Source organism: Nothobranchius furzeri, chromosome 3, assembly GCF_043380555.1.
Source record: "Nothobranchius furzeri strain GRZ-AD chromosome 3, NfurGRZ-RIMD1, whole genome shotgun sequence".
Lineage (NCBI taxonomy): Eukaryota > Metazoa > Chordata > Actinopteri > Cyprinodontiformes > Nothobranchiidae > Nothobranchius > Nothobranchius furzeri.
The window spans coordinates 76,822,924-76,839,595 of record NC_091743.1 but is presented as its reverse complement, the minus strand read 5'-3'; the positions used below and the strand labels follow the sequence as shown (position 1 = coordinate 76,839,595).

Genomic DNA, 16,672 nt, shown 5'->3' with positions numbered 1-16,672 from the left:
ATCTATTTTCTACCAGAACCTAATGCAGGAAATAGGGGTAGACTATTCTCACATTCCTGCCTGTTGAACTCAGACCGAACATTTTCAAATACAGTAAGTGAACCAGCTCTTTGAGGACGGGAGAACAAGTGTGCCACACACCAGTGTGTGAGACAACTAGTGGGACGGTAACTTTAATGTAAAACTGTCCTTTGTCTGAACACTTAATTAGGAATTCAAATGGAACATCTTGAGTCACAATCAAAGCTCAACTAAACTGTGCTTGATTTGTTTTTTCAGTTTTGAAGTTTAAAAGTTTGAAAAGAGCCAATGACAGTCATTAGTGATAAACTAACTACAGCAACAGAAACAGAGGCTGTGGGCTGGCGAGCGCTGGAGGATGATGGGTAACTTCTCACCATTTTTATTAAACGATAACAGCAACCCGAAATCATTTTAGCCTCCCTCTCCATACACGTGTACGCACTTTCCCCTTGAACTATTTCCCACATCATTCTTTTCTTTTTCTCTCCAACTCACCGTCCAGCTCTCGGACACTTTGTAGTTTCTCTCCAGTAAGCTGCTTTGGGCTTTTCACACCAACGAAACACACATTAGTCTGTACCAGGGAACTTTAGTACTTCTTTTCTTACCTCAGCTTCCTTTTGAGGTATGTCTCCAGCATAAATCACCTCGTTTGGTTTTCTCCAGGTCTTTGGTATGGTGGAAGGAGCCTGATCAACTGCATAAAACCCCCAAAAGGTCACAAAACCGATTTAAGAGCAGCAGATGATGTGAAAAGTGTGACAAATATAGAAGTCAGAAGCATTACCTGTAGTGAGACTCTTCCTGCTAAGTGCTTGTAGCTGGAACTCTGCATTGCTGTCCCCTTGGGTCTCAGGCCCTCCGCTGGGGAGAAGCTCTTTAGTGTCTAATGTTTTGCTCAGCTCATCGGCCTCTGTTGTGGCCTGCACTAGAGGCGGAAGGCCAGGAGGGAGCATAACTGGCACAGCTGGTAATGGGCTAGAAATGAGGGTGACTGGCACCACAGCCACAGGTGACAGAGGGGAGAGCGCGGCGACGACCGGCACCTCTGGTCTCGTGTCAGAGGGCAGGGCTTCGACGGGGGAGGTCTCCCTGTAAACAGGAGCAGAAACCTGGGAAAGTAGCACAGCTGAGGCCAGGAGCGGGGCCTCGTGAGCAGCCGTGTTCAGCTCAGCCCCGAGCTCCACAAGGCCGTTCAGAGCCTTGGGGGCCAGCGATGGAGAAGCAGCTAAAGTTCGGGGGGTTTCTGACAGAGGCTTTTCTACGTTGGGCATCGGAGGCGCTCCCAGAGAGGTTTTGTTCTCCCCAACAGAGGAGGAAGGTGGGGATGAGGCTGAAGCAGTGGACTCCCTGACTGAGGAACATTCGCTGATGCTAGCCACTGCTGGTGGTAGCGTGACCATGGCGGTATGCGGGACGTGGGGGGGAAGAACTGGTTCCGCCAACGCAGGAGGCTCAGACACAGGAACACTGGCCTCCAGTCTCTCCAACGGAGCTTCAGGCTGCACGAGCCCAGGAGAGGAAGACTTCTGGACAACTGGCTCCAATTTCGGCAGGTCAACTGAAAAGAGGAAGAGAAGAACAAAATGGCTCTAAAGTCCACACATGAAGGTCCAAAAAACACCAAAATTATGCAGAATTACAAGTTTTTCTGATCAGTAATCTTTATTGTTTATAGAAAACCTTTTCACTGACTCAACTGCTGATTTTAAGTCAAGTTAAATATCTGATGTTTGAGCATTAAGCACTCAAATAAAAACAAAACAATGAGTGAATTTAATGTTTTCATAGATGCTGCTTTTCAGCTCTTAAAGGTGAAGTCTAAACAGCAGGAGAGTAGCATTCCCACGTATCAGAGCATGCAGAAGCACTTTTAAAGAAAAGGAAAGGGGACTTTGGGGGCAGACCTGGCTTGGTCTCTGCAGCCCCAGTTGTCAGCGGCGGCTGTGACTGTGGGATCTGTGGCGGCTCCAACACCTGGCCACTGGGATGATGGACTTGCTGTTGCTGAGTGGGCGGAGCCTGCTGCTGCTGCTGCTCTGGAGTCTGGCTGCTGCTCAGCTGCTGCGATTTGAGGTAGAAAATGTGAGGATAATGAGGGTGCGGCCATAAAAACTAGCAACACACAAAACAAGAGCGAGAAGTGAAGAGGTGTAGGCACACAAATAAAGTAACAAGCCCGAGCGCAGGATCAAGCAGAAGTCAGGAGCCCGGCAAGGTATGGTTAGATTAAAACAACAAGAGAAGCAGGGTCAGGGCAGGAGCAATGGCAGGAAGAGGATGAACGCTCAATGTAAAGGACAGAAAAGAAGAATAAAAGGACAGAAAAATCAGAAAAGACACAGTTAACACCCACAAAAGAACAAAGGGAAGGAAAAAGTCACAGATCTTTCTACAGAAAACAAACAAGATTCCAGATTTGGAGGCGTCGTTAGTCTGAGGACGGCTGTGTGACATTTCTGAACCACGGAATCTGTTTGGATTCTGCTGAAGGAGAGGGAGAATACAGACGGGGTAAAAACAAAGACAGCAAGTAAAAGATCTAAACATGTAAACCAGATTCCAGCCAATATCAGAATAAGTGGCTTAAATGAGCTCTAATTAAACCTATTTGAGTTTTTGTTACGAATTTCTTAGATTTGGTGGCCTTAAACAGCAAACTTTACATTTTTACAAAGTTTTATTAAAAATAGGGTTAGGCGATTGGAATTTTCCCCACCGCCAATCGTCAGTCCCAAAAAAAAGACGATGGACGATTTATTCATGCACGTGACGCCATGACGCACGGACACAGAAGAAGCCCAAAGCACAGATTTTTTTATATAAGCGCAGCGCATTTAGATTTTTGTTTTTGTTTAGTTTTGTATTTGTAGTTTGGTAGAGTGACGTAAAAAACACGGTTAAAGTGTTAAAAGAAGCCTGGTCTCTGTTTCCTCGTGGTGCCTACCATTAGGGTATTTTATATATTATATATTAAAGACTTTCTTTGTTTCATGAGTAGGAAATTAAATGAATCGCTGAGGAGGCCGCACGATCCATTTATCCCGTCACTTTCATTTTTAAAACAATGAATAATAATTTGTTGAATTTCCATTCATTTAAATTAATATGTGGTCCACATAAGCTGACCAGAGTGCTCCGGTAGCATTAACAATGCAATTAAACGAAATCACTTAAAGTAGGAACATTTCACCTGCTGCGGCCCAAACGCACGTTCCTCCTGCGCCGCGTAACCCTGAACTGGTCACCTGCAGCTTGTGCGTAATCAAATGTCTTTGAGGTGCTTGTTGAAGAGGTTAAGAGGTTCTGGACTGTTGCCTCAGACAGACTCGTGGATATTTAAACGTTGTTCTGGATGGATCCGCGCTCCGCAGACACACTCGATGCAGGAGCTGAATAACGACGAGCGCTACTTAAATCATGAAATGTTTCTCCAAATGAAATAACCAGAAGTCTTCCAGGCTTTCTGAAAGACAGAAGGGTTTCCACTCAACACCACGCTGCTGTGGACGATGTGGAGTGCGTCACAGACGCTCTCCAAGCTCCTCCTCTGCGCGCCGCGTGTGCGCCCACTGTCGGCAGCGAGAGGCGGAGGAGGGGAGAAAAGGCTCAGGCGCGCTGATGGAGATCTTTTGTTGATTGTTACCTCTGCGACGTTCTCTGTGCGTAACATGTAAAATATTTTTTGTCATAAACAAACTAACTCACGGGCATACAAACAAATAAATGAACAAACAAATCACCTCCGGTAAAAACACAACTGTAACGGCACCGCCCATTAAAAACTCTAGTTATGTTAATCTAAAAATCTGTTTTTCATCTCAGATCCAGGAGAAGGCATAACATAATCTAATCGGAGAGCCATCAGGACTTTCCAGTGACTCTGGGATGTGCTAATAAATTATGGAGTCATAAAGGCCACGCACCGCTGGCCTCCCCCAAGGTGGTGAAGAGACTACTGGAGCAAAAAGCTCCCACTGTGATTAAGCAACACGAGACACTGCTCCTATTTCAGTGCTGTGCATCACATCTGTGTAAAGTAGAGGCGCTGTACCTGTGGAGGGGTCGGGGTGGAGAAAGGGGGGCCGATAGGAGGCGTTGAATTCCTGCTTCCTGAGCCCCCTGCCAAGATCTCCTCCGTTACATCCTTGCCACCTCGATTTGGGTCACGAATACGGATCTAAAATTATATAAAAAGCAAATAGAAAAGACATTTTAACTGTTTGATTTTTAAGTTTATTCTAACTACTGATAATATCAAACCTGAACTCTCCCCAAACTGAAAATGTCAACAGGAACATTATTAACAAGGTTCACACGTTTTTTCCAATACATTTGCAGTGGGATCTCGTGTCATTGAATGCCCCTTTGAGTCAATCACTGTGGGAAAAAAAGCTCTGGCGCTCCTGTTTCAGTAACTAGAAGTGAGCCACAGGAGAGGTTAGGAGAAGACGGTATAATCTGGAGTTTTATTTCCTGATATTCAGACATCTCGCCTCTAACTGGCTAAAAGCAAAACCATTCTAACAATGACTCCATTTGCTTTGCATCATTCATGTTTTATCTCCACAAATAACACAAGCCTGAAGGAGTTCTGCTGTGTTGTGGAGTTGCTAATGCTAATGGTTAGCTTCTACAGATGTGCTCTAATTTCTCCTGGATGCTAAATCAACAACAGTTCTCCTCATCGTGAGCAAGATGAGTGAGATCATAAGCATTAACTATCGATGAGACATGGAATCGACTGGCTTTTCCAATCCAAGCGTTTCCCATCTGTTTTCTATCAGCGGCTAATGCAGGAAATGGGGTAGAAGACCGATTTCCTGTTTAACCTGCATGTTAAACTCAGAGTAATGGTAAATGGCGTGTACAACCCCCCAAGGTGCTTCATAACACATCCATTCATTCGCTCGCTGGTGATGAGCTACGTTGTAGCCACAGCTGCTCTGAGGCGCACTGACGGGAGGCAAGGCTGCTGAACACTGGCACCACCAGTCCCTCCGACCACCGCCAGCAGCTAACCTGGGTCAAGAGTCTCGCCCAAGAACACGACTGTGACAGATTGAGCGGGACTCGATTCCACTACCTTCAAGTTACGAGACAGGAACCTAGCTCCCCCGCCACCATCGTCCCATGAACTCAGAGTGGCCGATCACATTTCAAAAACAAGTAAAAAGCTGTTTCTTGGAGAACTCAGTCTTTAAAGGCAGCAACATGCCAAATATTGAAAAGACAAAAAAAAAAAAAAAAACTTGAGACACTCACCGTTTTCTTTTCACGCTTGGCTGAATGTTGTGTAGGCACTAAGATGGGGGGCGAGGGGGGGAACAGTGTCTGTCCTGGGTAAAAGGGCGAGCCAGCTGTGGGGACGGGAGCGGGTACAGAGGGAGAGACTGGAGGGTGGTACCTGAGGGCATCTGAATACATTACCCAGAAAAGAAAAGAACAAAACAGAAGAAAATATGTTCTAGTGAAATAAGGAATTATCGCTCTTCTGTGAGCAGACTGATGCGCTAGTGTGAATTCATGATTCTCTGGGAAAGACTCACGATATGGGGCAGGGTACTCCCCTGGTCCGGGACCAGGGTAGAAGGTGCCAGAGCCTGGAGGCTGTACAGAATACTGCTGTGGAGGTCCCACAAAGGGTGTACTGGGTCGATACTGGAAGTACATAGGACACACAAAGATAAACAAATATAGGAATGATGGCCAAGTTTCTCTAAAACCTCCACTGCCCATCTAAGGAATAAAACTTGAGTCACACCACATCGTTTTCAGTAAAAGATCCAGTGCAGTGGTTCCCCAAATCGATGGAGTCACTGCTGAAAAACATTTCTTGGACCTGGAATAACTAGGTGGTGGGCACCAACCATCCATAATGCAGGCCTTGGCCTGTGGTTTGCTACATAGAGCAGTAGCTGAGCTTGTAAAAAAAATAAGGCGTGAACACAGGTCACACATATGATATCAGAGCATTTTTTCGCAGGCAGTAACGTAGCAAAAATAAAAATCCCAGTTACTTACATACACAACAGAGAATTTGCAAATCTCCACTTTGGTCGGAGATTTTGAAAGAATTGTTTCTGGTGCCATAGATCTCAACTTTCAAATGGACGACCCGTAGACCAGGGGTGGGCAATCCCGGTCCTTGAGGGCCACCATCCTATTTGTTTTAGTGTTTTCCCTGTTTCAACACACCTGATTTCAATCAGCAGGTGATTAACCTAATAGATAAACATCTTAGTTTTGTGGGATACTCTGCGACGTGTGACAGGGTCTAAATAGATACTAGGGATGTTCCGATCACATTTTCTTACTCCCGATCCGATTCAGAGTCATTTGATTCTGAGTATCTGCCGATACCGAGTCCCGGTTTCAGAAAAGCAATAAAATAATAATAAATACATTTTTAGCAAAGCATTAAAATAAGAAAAAAAGGGGGAAATAAATCAGGAATGCATTAAAATAAGAAGAAACATCCAAATTGTTCTTTAAGTTTCACTTTCATTTTTTAAGTAAGTGCACCAATTAAAAACTTGTTTATATTGTAAATATACTTAAAAGTTGCAGCCTTGCTCTTATTTCAAGTTGTTTACTCCCTCAGTATGTAGCTGTATTGAGCAATGCATGTTCATGTGACGGAGCAGGCAGGCGGGGTAACTGTTCTCTGCATAACACCTGCAGCTCCAGCTCCAGTGCTGCAGGAGAACTGGAAACTGATGTTTTGCAGTCTGTTGGATATTTCTCTTTGTTCAGGAGTGTAACTTTTTCTGTCAGCTGACTCTGCGGTTTTGTCTGACTTCACTGTGAACTGCGACTGTTAGTAGTAAACTGGGGATTAATGGAGACGGTGATTTGCTTTGTTGATGCCTGAAGGGAAAAGCCGTTTCGTACAAGAAACAAATATTATTGATGTAGAGGGACTTAGTAAAACTAAGCCATTTTTATTCAATTGGAAAATCTTTAAAAAGTCATGTTTGTTGTTTTAAAAGGTTAAAGGGACTTTACGGAGTTTTGAATTTTTATGCTCGTGATTGCCCCCTCAGGCCAAAAGTGTAACGGCAGCTTCAATAGTAGGCTCGTGCACAAGGCGCGCATGCTGTACGTGCACACTCCTTAACGAAAATAACAGCTGAGACAGTCCCGTGTGTGTGTGTGTGTGTGTGTGGCCCGGAGGACAGAGAACAGGAGAACGCGCAGCTAATTTGGATCTGTACCTTTCTCTTCAGCACAGCTGACAAAGGTTTATGATGGGTCAGTCTTCCTGCATTATCAGATCATTCCCTTCCCTTGCTTGAAAAATTGTTCCAAAATGAAAGTTGAACCCACATCTTTCTTATCCGTGAATTCAATGCCGTTCAGCGAGTCTCAATTAAAAATTTGGGCATCTTACTGTAAAAAAAAATATTGAAAGTAGCTAAGGGTCCTCAGAAATGTAGCTAGGTTCATCACTAGGCGTTAGGAACAGTGACAAAGTCGCTGAGTTGGCACTGCCTCTCTCTCTGCTGCTAAAGCTACTGATAGCAAATGCTACGGGCGATGCCTGAGCGTGAACGCGCATGAAGCAGCCTGCTCGACCCGAGCAGCTCTCTCTTTTCTGTGATTTTACAGAAAAACAGGCAATCACAGTAAAAATGCCAGGGCTCATTCTACAGGACCAGGGCATTGCAGGAGAATGTATGAAGAAGAAATGTATTATTTCTATACATGTTTTGGCTGTCAAACTTCCATAATGCCCCTTTAAATCAGATTTATTTTTCCTAATTCCAATCCTTTCAGAAACACGTGATCGGCTCAGAGCATCCCTAATAGATACACTTACAGGAAGTTTCTAGTTGTCATAAAGACCTGAAGAAGACATTAAAGAAGAGTTCAAAAGTCGAGTTTAGTTTGTTGTACCTGTGGGATGTAGTACTGTGCAGCCTGTGGGGAATGAAAAGGCATGGGTGCCATGGTCATCATAATGGGTTGATTAGCAGGGTAGACTGTAGCCGTGGGAGCCTGCGAGCATGGCCGTATGGAGGGTGTGTTTGCTGGGATGGTGGGCCTTGCAGTCTGCATTTGAGGCCTCTGGAAAAACTGAGAGAAACAACAGGACTCATTAGAAACATTCTCATGCTGGCATTTTTCACCTACTTAAAAAAAATAAAATAAAAAAAGTCTCCATTTTTATATGTAGTCATCACCAAGAAGACTCTGAAAGCACCTCAACTGGGGTGCGTGTGGTGGGTGGGTGGGGGGCACGGGCCGCCTATTGAGTACAACTGAACTAGAGTGTTAAAAGTATAAAAACAAGTCTAAGAATCAACTTTAACATCCAAACTCACAAAGACAGCCTGTCTAAACATTTGAGCCCCAAAATAGATTTTTAAAATATTAATCATCCAACAAGAGATTTAAAAGAACATGACTAAAGTCTGTTTCTCAGGGGTGTCCACAGTTGTGAAAACGAGGACCAAAAACATCAGAAGTCTGCAGAAAAGGGGCATTTTTATTAAGGAAACACAAAGATTATTTTATGGAGATGACTTTTATTTGTATGCTCAGAAACAGAAGCGAAACAATCTGAACATTGACATTTCACAAGCCTTGAGCTTCTCCCTATTCCCTTTTAAGGACCAAAGAAGAATCTCTAATACCCTCTAAATTAAGAAATTTTTATTTGTATTTGATTATAATTTGTTTGAATGGTCTGAAGTGAAGTAAGTAAGTAAGTAAGTAAGTAAATAAATAAATAAATAAATATTTTCTGCTGGAGACTTAATTTCACTACTCCAAAAATGAAACTGGGGGTCACGTAAAATCATTCTAAGGATCTCAAATTTAGTCCAATGATCCTTTGAATTTTTTAACACTTCCGCTAAAACATTGAAAATCTCGACATCGGAATGACTGAGGTTCCGTTTTCTTTCCTATCTGAGCTACTCAGGAATCCTTACAGTTGTACCACACGTGACATCATTCCGTTTCCCATGCAGATAATTTGTTTTTCAAATGGCATTTGAAGGGGGAAAAAAGGGAAAATGCAGCCAGAATCTGTTGCGTGAGGCACATTTACAGTTTTACATCAGGTGGTGGTTGTGTGAAAAACACACAATCAACAGATGTGACAGCTGGTTCAAACTGGGAATAAGTAAACGGATCAGAAAATCCTCTGACTGAAGAAAACCGGGCTACAAAACACTGTAAACACCGTCCCAGGAGGGAAATCTAATTCAGCGTATTTGATCAGCCTCAGTGGCTTTATTGTAAATAGCTTTGTGAAAAACCTGGGAAAAGACCGGAAAAAGTTTCATTATCAGCCACCCGGGGAGCGTCTCCAAACCTTGGGTCAAACCAAAACGTGTAAAACTTAAAAGAGGATAAGAAGCAAAATCAGAACATTTTAAAAGACCCACTTTCAGTTTACAAAGAAACTAAAACCCAACAAATCAGAGGAATTTACTGCTGTTCTGCTATTGCGCATGCAATTTAAACCTATTCGAACAATAATAACTACATGACATAAAATATAGAAATAAAGTAGAAGAAAATGAAGGGAAATGGTGATAAAAGACAGGTCTAATCTGTCATGAACATGGATGGAGGTAGTGATCATCATGCCATGCATCTCTGCAGAGGTAAAGTTACCTGGATGGGTCTGAATCCTCCCTTGGGTTTTGAATGCAGTAAAGAGAGAAAAGCCAGTGGGAGGACAAACGGGTGAGATTTAAAACATCCAAACAAAACACAAAAAAACTGATAGTTTCTGCAAATAAAACACAGAGGAGGCTTCTGAGCCACTTCAAAAGGGTTTTATTAGATTTATGATATTTTCATTATTGAAGACCTAATAATAGGAGCCATTAACAAGTCACATTTAAATTATTTTTTCTCAGAAACAGCAGATGAAACAAGCTTGTTTTGGTAACTCGACACAAAAACAAAGACTGAACTCAAACAACACAAGGTAATCAGGATTAAGGAACAGGTTTGTTTTGGCCGAACCAACGTTTTGGCTCTTAGCGTGTTGTTCTCTGCGATCGAGTGCGTTTCAGGAGGACAATAGGCGTTTTCTTCATGAGCATAAAGGGCGACTGTTGAGCTTCATCTGCTTTCCGATTGCACTTCCGTAGTGACACAAGAAACCTCAGCGCCAGTTTGTGACAGCCAGTGCACGCACTTACACTTCCGTACACACACACACACACACACACACACACACACACACACAATCGCCAGGAAACACAGCCGTTACACTTTCACACAATATTATTAGTCTGTCTGTGTGTCCACACAGAAGCATCCAGATGTTACACCATTCTGATGATGAACATTAGCAGTGGTCAGCTGTGTAAATCATCCCAGCTTAAAACGGGAAAACACAAGAAACCTGGAAACCATCTGGACCCAAACGTCTCTACGACTCTCAGCATTTGACCAGGTAATTATCGGATATCACCATAAATACGGGCCTGTTGAAGCTTCAACGATGTCCTCACACATGCCGATTGGTGCCAGTCAACTGAAGAGCAATTCTGAATACCGACTACCTGAACACCAGTCACCCCTTATTCCCCGCCTACCAGTACCCTAGAAATAAAGGTTCGGCACTTTGGGTCCATCTAGCATCTGGAATCCACTGGAAGTGTTTGTGTTACTGCGTTCAAAGGTGTGGCTTCACTTTAATGTCCTGTATTTGATATAGCACCTTCTTAAGGTTCTACAACCCCCCAAGGCGCTTCACAACACAGTCACTGACACGCTGGTGGGGATGAGCTACGATGTAGCCACACTGACAGAGGTGGGGCCTGCCGAGCACCGGCACCACCGGTCCCTTTGACCACCACCAGCCGACAAGGGGGTTTAAGTGTCTTGCCCAAGGACACAGCAGCGGTATTCTTTGGTCGGAGCCGGGATCGAACCTCAAACTTTCTGATAACTGGACAACCCGCTCTATCTCCTGAGCGATGGCTGTCCTCATGACAACTTCAGACCATTTCAAAAGTAAAACCTGTGGTTAGCTGGCTCATTTAAAACACAGAAAGCTTTTAAACCCTGCCTCTTGAAAGAATCTGAATCAAGAACCGATTGGAACCAGAACCGTCAAATTCAAACAAAGCCCAACCCCACGGGTGGCGAGACACCCTAAAAACTATCTGGTGAAATCGCTGAGAAATTGTAGTCAAATTCTCAAAAAGATCTGGTTTCAAAATATACAAAATGTGCTAAAGTGCAGATTCATGCTAAGTGCTAACATTTAGCACTCCAGTCAGCTGTTTTACATAAATACAATAAGGCCTTACATTCAAGGCTCCTTAATGCAAACAACCAGCAAATGATGAAACACTTTAACCTGCTCGACTCCTAAAACCCCAGAAAAATAGGTATGTTGGAATGTCTAAGTAGGCTGGAAACAAACCACGATGCAATGGTGTCAAAAGGACGTATATTAGTTATTTTGGTAGATTAGATGGCTGAAGTACTTTGCCATATCTATTACAAAAAACTTCTTTAAGTACTTCTTCAAAATAATTTCCAGTTTGATATCCAGCATGAGAATAAAATCAGTGATCGATGATCAACTGAGAACCCAGCGATACCGCGCTGAAATAAAATCCCATTACAAACAATCCAATAGACCAAAAGCACCTGTTTATGGGCCAGTAAAGCCAAAAACATGACTTCTTCCAGTCACGACATCAACCAAAACACAGAGAAATTGAATGATTTATTGAGGATATTTTAAACACCTAGCAACACCGAAACGTCTCATGAAAATGAACTTTTTGGCTCCATAGACTTTTAAAGCTGAAATAGCAAATCTACATCCCAGGCTAGCTTTTCAACGCAAACATGGTTACAAAACTCTCAACCCTCCTGCCGGGAGTCCTCCCTGGGCCATGTCCGCTAGAACTGGAACCCACATTGCTGGAGGGAATGGGAGAACACTAAACATTTGCCGTTGTCTAGGTCCAAACATCTGTTGTTACTCATGACTACAAATAGTGTTTTTTTGTTTTAGGGATTCAGGAAGTTTGTCCTAAAGTTGAAGTGGTAGCAGCCGGCTGTTTCTCCTTCTCTGATGTTATTGAGCGGAGAAGCTCTCACACCAGTGGTGTTCTGTAGTTAAATGAGTGGAGGACCCAGGGATACGCGGTAGTTCGGCGAGGCCAACAGCTGAATGGTCCGAGCCGTGTTATTGGTGGTGGTTTATTTGACAAATGAGAGAAGCACTTTATTAATTTCTACTTTCTTTTTCTTCAATCTCCACCTTACATTTGTAGCTATACTATGTTAGAACTTCGTAGCTTTAAAGGCATTCAAATCAGGTTTCAGCAACAGAAAATTCCCACAGAAAGCTTGTTTGGCAACAGGGACAAGCCAACTGCTTTGATGAAGATGACAACGATGCAAGAGGGTATACAGAGGGGGCAGGGGGCATTCAGCGGGGGCAAATTACCTGATGGTGTGTTGGTCGAGGGCCCGTAGCAAACTGGAGGGGGAGGGAGGAGAAGGTCCAGGGAGGAGATTGTAGCAGTGATGGCAAAGCGGGGAGAATAGAGAGCACAGGAGAGACACCGTTACAGCTTAAGGTAAGCGAAGGAACCAGACTCTTGAAAATACAATTTAAATCACACACACACACACACACACACACACACACACACACACACACACACACACACACACACACACACACACACACAGTTTAAGTTGAACAACAGCTCACAGTTTTTACTGGCATTAACATTCTGATGTTCTAAAATATCAGAATGTGTAATTTTATGTTTTAAAGGACATTGTGCTCAAATTAGAGTGACGCGTGGCAGACTGGACTAACGTGAACCCAAATGTGACTGAATGTGTAAATACCTGCTGACTGAAATCAGATAGACTTTTCGCTGCTGACGGATACTCAGCAAGAGCCCGGCGAGATTTATGAATAATGCAACATCAAAATCAGCGATGCACCGATATGAAATGTTTGGGCCGATACCATATTAACATCACTGTTATGGCCGATAACAATATACTGACATTGATGCTACTAAAATCAGATTTTGTATAGAATGAAAATGATTAAAGCTGAATGTACATTATTATGTACGCACACATTTACGCTTCAGAGATAATTACAACCGCTGTCACATGACTACCCCCCCCCCCCCCAAAAAAAAACAGATAAACAAATGGAAACAAGATGGCAAAAATATTGGTTGTTAATATCGGCCCGATACCGATATGTTAAAAAATGACTAACATCTGCAGAAACCGATATTGATGCCAATATATTGTCCATCCCTCGTCAATATTCTATCTGGGTATTTACTGTTGACCTTTTGTGATGGGATGGGACATTCTTGTGAAGGATTGTAAGGATTTGGCTAACTTGAAATGGCTTTCCCTAGAGGAAAACACTTTACATTTCAAATGAAACTTCCAAACTCATTTTGAGGGTCGACAATAGACTAAACTCTGTAAAAGATTCATTAAAAGCTCAAATATCTAAGCAAATGTTTAAAGACATCCACAAACAGTGAATCCAAAAAACAGAAACGTTTCATTTCCTTAAGGCTGGACAGGCTTAAGTGATAATTTTCATTATCATCTTATATTAGTGCTTGTTTACCAATATTTGTTTTTAAAAATAAATGTCCCAACATGTGCACCAAAGTCAGGGACATCTTTACGTGGCAGTTTGGAAGCAAGATTAGGGAGAAAAATGATGCAAACTTGTTTTCTTTGTTATCAGCAACAAGACGGCACACAATGACCCCATAAGCAAATGATGAAACCTCATCAGATCAATAAAGCAGATGTTTAAGTACATCAGTCAGCAGCTGGTGAGCTCTTACTGGATCTTTTGTGTTCACTTCTTCATGACAGTTTTTTTAATAACAAGTAAAAAACGCCATCTAAAAGCAGGTTTCCACAAAACTTCTAAAGCGAGAGAAACTCACCGGGCGACTCTGTGGCTGTGCATTCATTGGCTGCGTCTGGGGGGAATACACTAAAGGAGCCGAACCAGCGTTTTGCACAGGGTTATATGGAGACTGTCAAAAAAAAAAAAAGAATGGAAGTTTTTTTTGCATACCATTTGGAAAATACACATCAATGCATCCCAATATTTTACACTCTGCAAGACCTGAATTAGATAAAACACATTTATGCTGAATGTTGCGGGGAGAAGGTGGGGTTTATGTATAATTGGTACCCTCAAGCAGTGCAAATCCTGTATTCCTTTCATTCTTCATCTAGAGTGGCAGAAGAGGGTTTAAGGAGATCTAAATTTTCCTTTAAGTGGCTGTTGCTATGATTATGATGACTAAACCTTGTGCTGGCTGACATGACTATTTATAGAAGACTGGCAAGTGACCTGAGCTGCTTTTGAGTGAGGCAGTGGGCCAGTAGGCGCGAACGGGAAAGAGGAACAGCTAGATTCTTCTCCACTCTACAGCTGCTGAGTCACAGACTCAACATGCCTGTAAGTGAGAGCAGCAACACCATCAAAAACGCCAGTGAAGGCAGCAGCGTCACTGTCTGCTGGCGTTAGTCTGAAACTAATGAACAGATCTTCACTGAGGTTACATTCACAAAATGATAAGGAGGTATTTCAAAGAATAGAATAAACACTAAAGGGTGACAGCATTCAGTCTGATGTCTGATAATGCCTGATTTATTCTGGTTCCGTCACTCCCACCATTATCATCGGCCAATTGCATGTACTGATCTCGTGATGGCTACAAAAAACTCCTGGCACTCGGAAATAAAATTAACCAGTGAGTTGGAAAAAAAAAAGAAAAAAAAAGCAATCTGAACTGAATAAAGTTGAGCCTTACTGTATGCCTTTAATCTATCTTTTCCATCCTTATTGAATATTATAAAAGTTTTATACGATCTGTACCAAAAGAGACAAAGTCTAGAAGAGGTAAAAATTCTCATTTGTTAAAACAAAGTTTCAAAAGCTAGACTTTTTTCTCCATTTTAAAACATAAAAGTTACATAAAAATAAAAACCAGCAGGTTTCTGTTTATGGGGATTCATTAGTTACGTGAGAACCCTGCGACAGGACTTGCCTGCTGTACACCTTGGTCAGCATGAAGGACTTAGAAGAACACAGTAGATGCATGTATCTTATTGGCAGCAATGGACTGAAGATGTGCTCATGTTCTACATAGACCATGAACACACATAGCCAGGTACCCCTTTTAAATGTTACGCACAGAGTCCGGAGGTAGCTAAATCAATCCACATAGTTCTGGAACCCAAGTTTCTTTTTTATTTGTGGTTTTTAGTGGTCAAAGGTTACAATAATAGCCTACTGCCTATGTGTAGTTACATTATTATATTTTTGGAATAATTCTCTAAGTGTATTTGTTGCTGTAAAATGTGAATTTCCCCACTGTGGGATCAATAAAGTCCATAAGAAAGTCCAAAAGATTCCCATGTGGTCATTACAACGGGACACCCCACTCATGGTACTGAAAATGACGGATAACAAAAATGTCTAGAATGACTTCTGTGTGTACCCAAGGTTTTTTTCCCTAGATGCATTCTGGGTTTTACACAACCCTGACTACATGTGTACACGGTCACCTTCATTTTTTTTTAAATAAAAAGCCTTCAGTCCTTTCCATTCATGTCCCTCTCCTTTGTGGTGAAATAACGACGGTGTCTATGCAGCATTTATTCTGGAGCGAGTAAAAAGAGTTTCGACTACAACATATTTTTATGCTTTATGCAGAATTGCCACGTTTTACTTAGGTGTGCAAATTACAATCTATTTGTCTTCAAAAATACATGCAGGAGTTGCAGTGACACCACTGTCCTGAACTTTTAGGCTGCATTAGCTGATTTTAGCAAAGCTTCGGCTGGCTTGTTGATTGAGAGGGTTTAAGTCACACAAAAACCACAAAGTTAACTAAAAATCCTTTGCTTCACCTGAGGAAACCACCTTGTTAGCTAATTAAATCAGAAACTGCAGCACAACTCCAACAGTAAGGTCCTCTGAGCTAAGGCTTTCAAATGAACTCTCCAGAAGAAATTATATCAACCTGTTGCGACGCATTTTTTTAATTCATGAGGGCTTTTGGGGTGCAAAAAAGTGCTGCAGCTAATTATTACATGGAAAATGACTTCAAATGAAAGATTTTGTATGAGTCAAACTTATGCTAATGAAACCACAGCAGCTCAGACTCAAACAAGCAAACGAAAGACCGATTCATTACCCCCCCCCCCCCCCCCCCCCCCGTAACGTCCACACACTCATGCACAAGACTCACAGATTAACAGTAAACATGTGTTAACACAGACTTTACTGAATACATTTTTAGGAGTTTAAACTATTGATTTGAGAAGAAGTGCACAAACAACTGATCCATCTATCTCTAATTAGCACCACAGACAAAGACAAAAATACAAATGACAAGACCAACACAAGAGAGGATGATGACGGCGGCCATATTGACAAACTCACCCCACCTCCTGTCTCCCAGCCTTTAGGGTAGCGATATGGAGAAGCGGTGGGTACTGATACCTGAGAGAGTGCTGGTGAGTGGGCATGACCAGGCGGGGTTCCCGCCAAGTTAGGATGTCCCTTTGTAATGTCAGGGCCCGTGAAGGTTGGGCCGGTATGTCTGGGTACCTGCAGGGCAAAAGGAGGCGC

The 16,672-nt window shown here is 42.6% G+C and overlaps 1 protein-coding gene across 12 annotated transcripts in view; it reads right to left on the bottom strand.

The window, feature by feature from the left end:
* eif4g3a (eukaryotic translation initiation factor 4 gamma, 3a) overlaps positions 1-16,672 on the bottom strand; it is a 54,699-nt gene that overhangs the window by 16,991 nt on the left and 21,036 nt on the right. For 7 of the 12 annotated variants that reach the window (XM_015958375.3, XM_015958381.3, XM_015958376.3 and 4 more), the window contains exons 3-13: positions 16,484-16,651; positions 13,968-14,060; positions 12,467-12,499; positions 9,655-9,675; positions 7,924-8,103; positions 5,574-5,685; positions 5,290-5,441; positions 4,079-4,204; positions 1,932-2,088; positions 812-1,585; positions 633-721 (exon numbers count right to left, since the gene is read on the bottom strand). In XM_015958375.3, coding sequence (XP_015813861.3) covers positions 633-721; positions 812-1,585; positions 1,932-2,088; positions 4,079-4,204; positions 5,290-5,441; positions 5,574-5,685; positions 7,924-8,103; positions 9,655-9,675; positions 12,467-12,499; positions 13,968-14,060; positions 16,484-16,651 — 1,905 coding nt within the window. The remainder of the gene's footprint in view (positions 1-632; positions 722-811; positions 1,586-1,931; positions 2,089-4,078; positions 4,205-5,289; positions 5,442-5,573; positions 5,686-7,923; positions 8,104-9,654; positions 9,676-12,466; positions 12,500-13,967; positions 14,061-16,483; positions 16,652-16,672) is intronic. The other 5 variants (XM_015958379.3, XM_054732973.2, XM_015958382.3 and 2 more) reach the window with 3 other exon arrangements.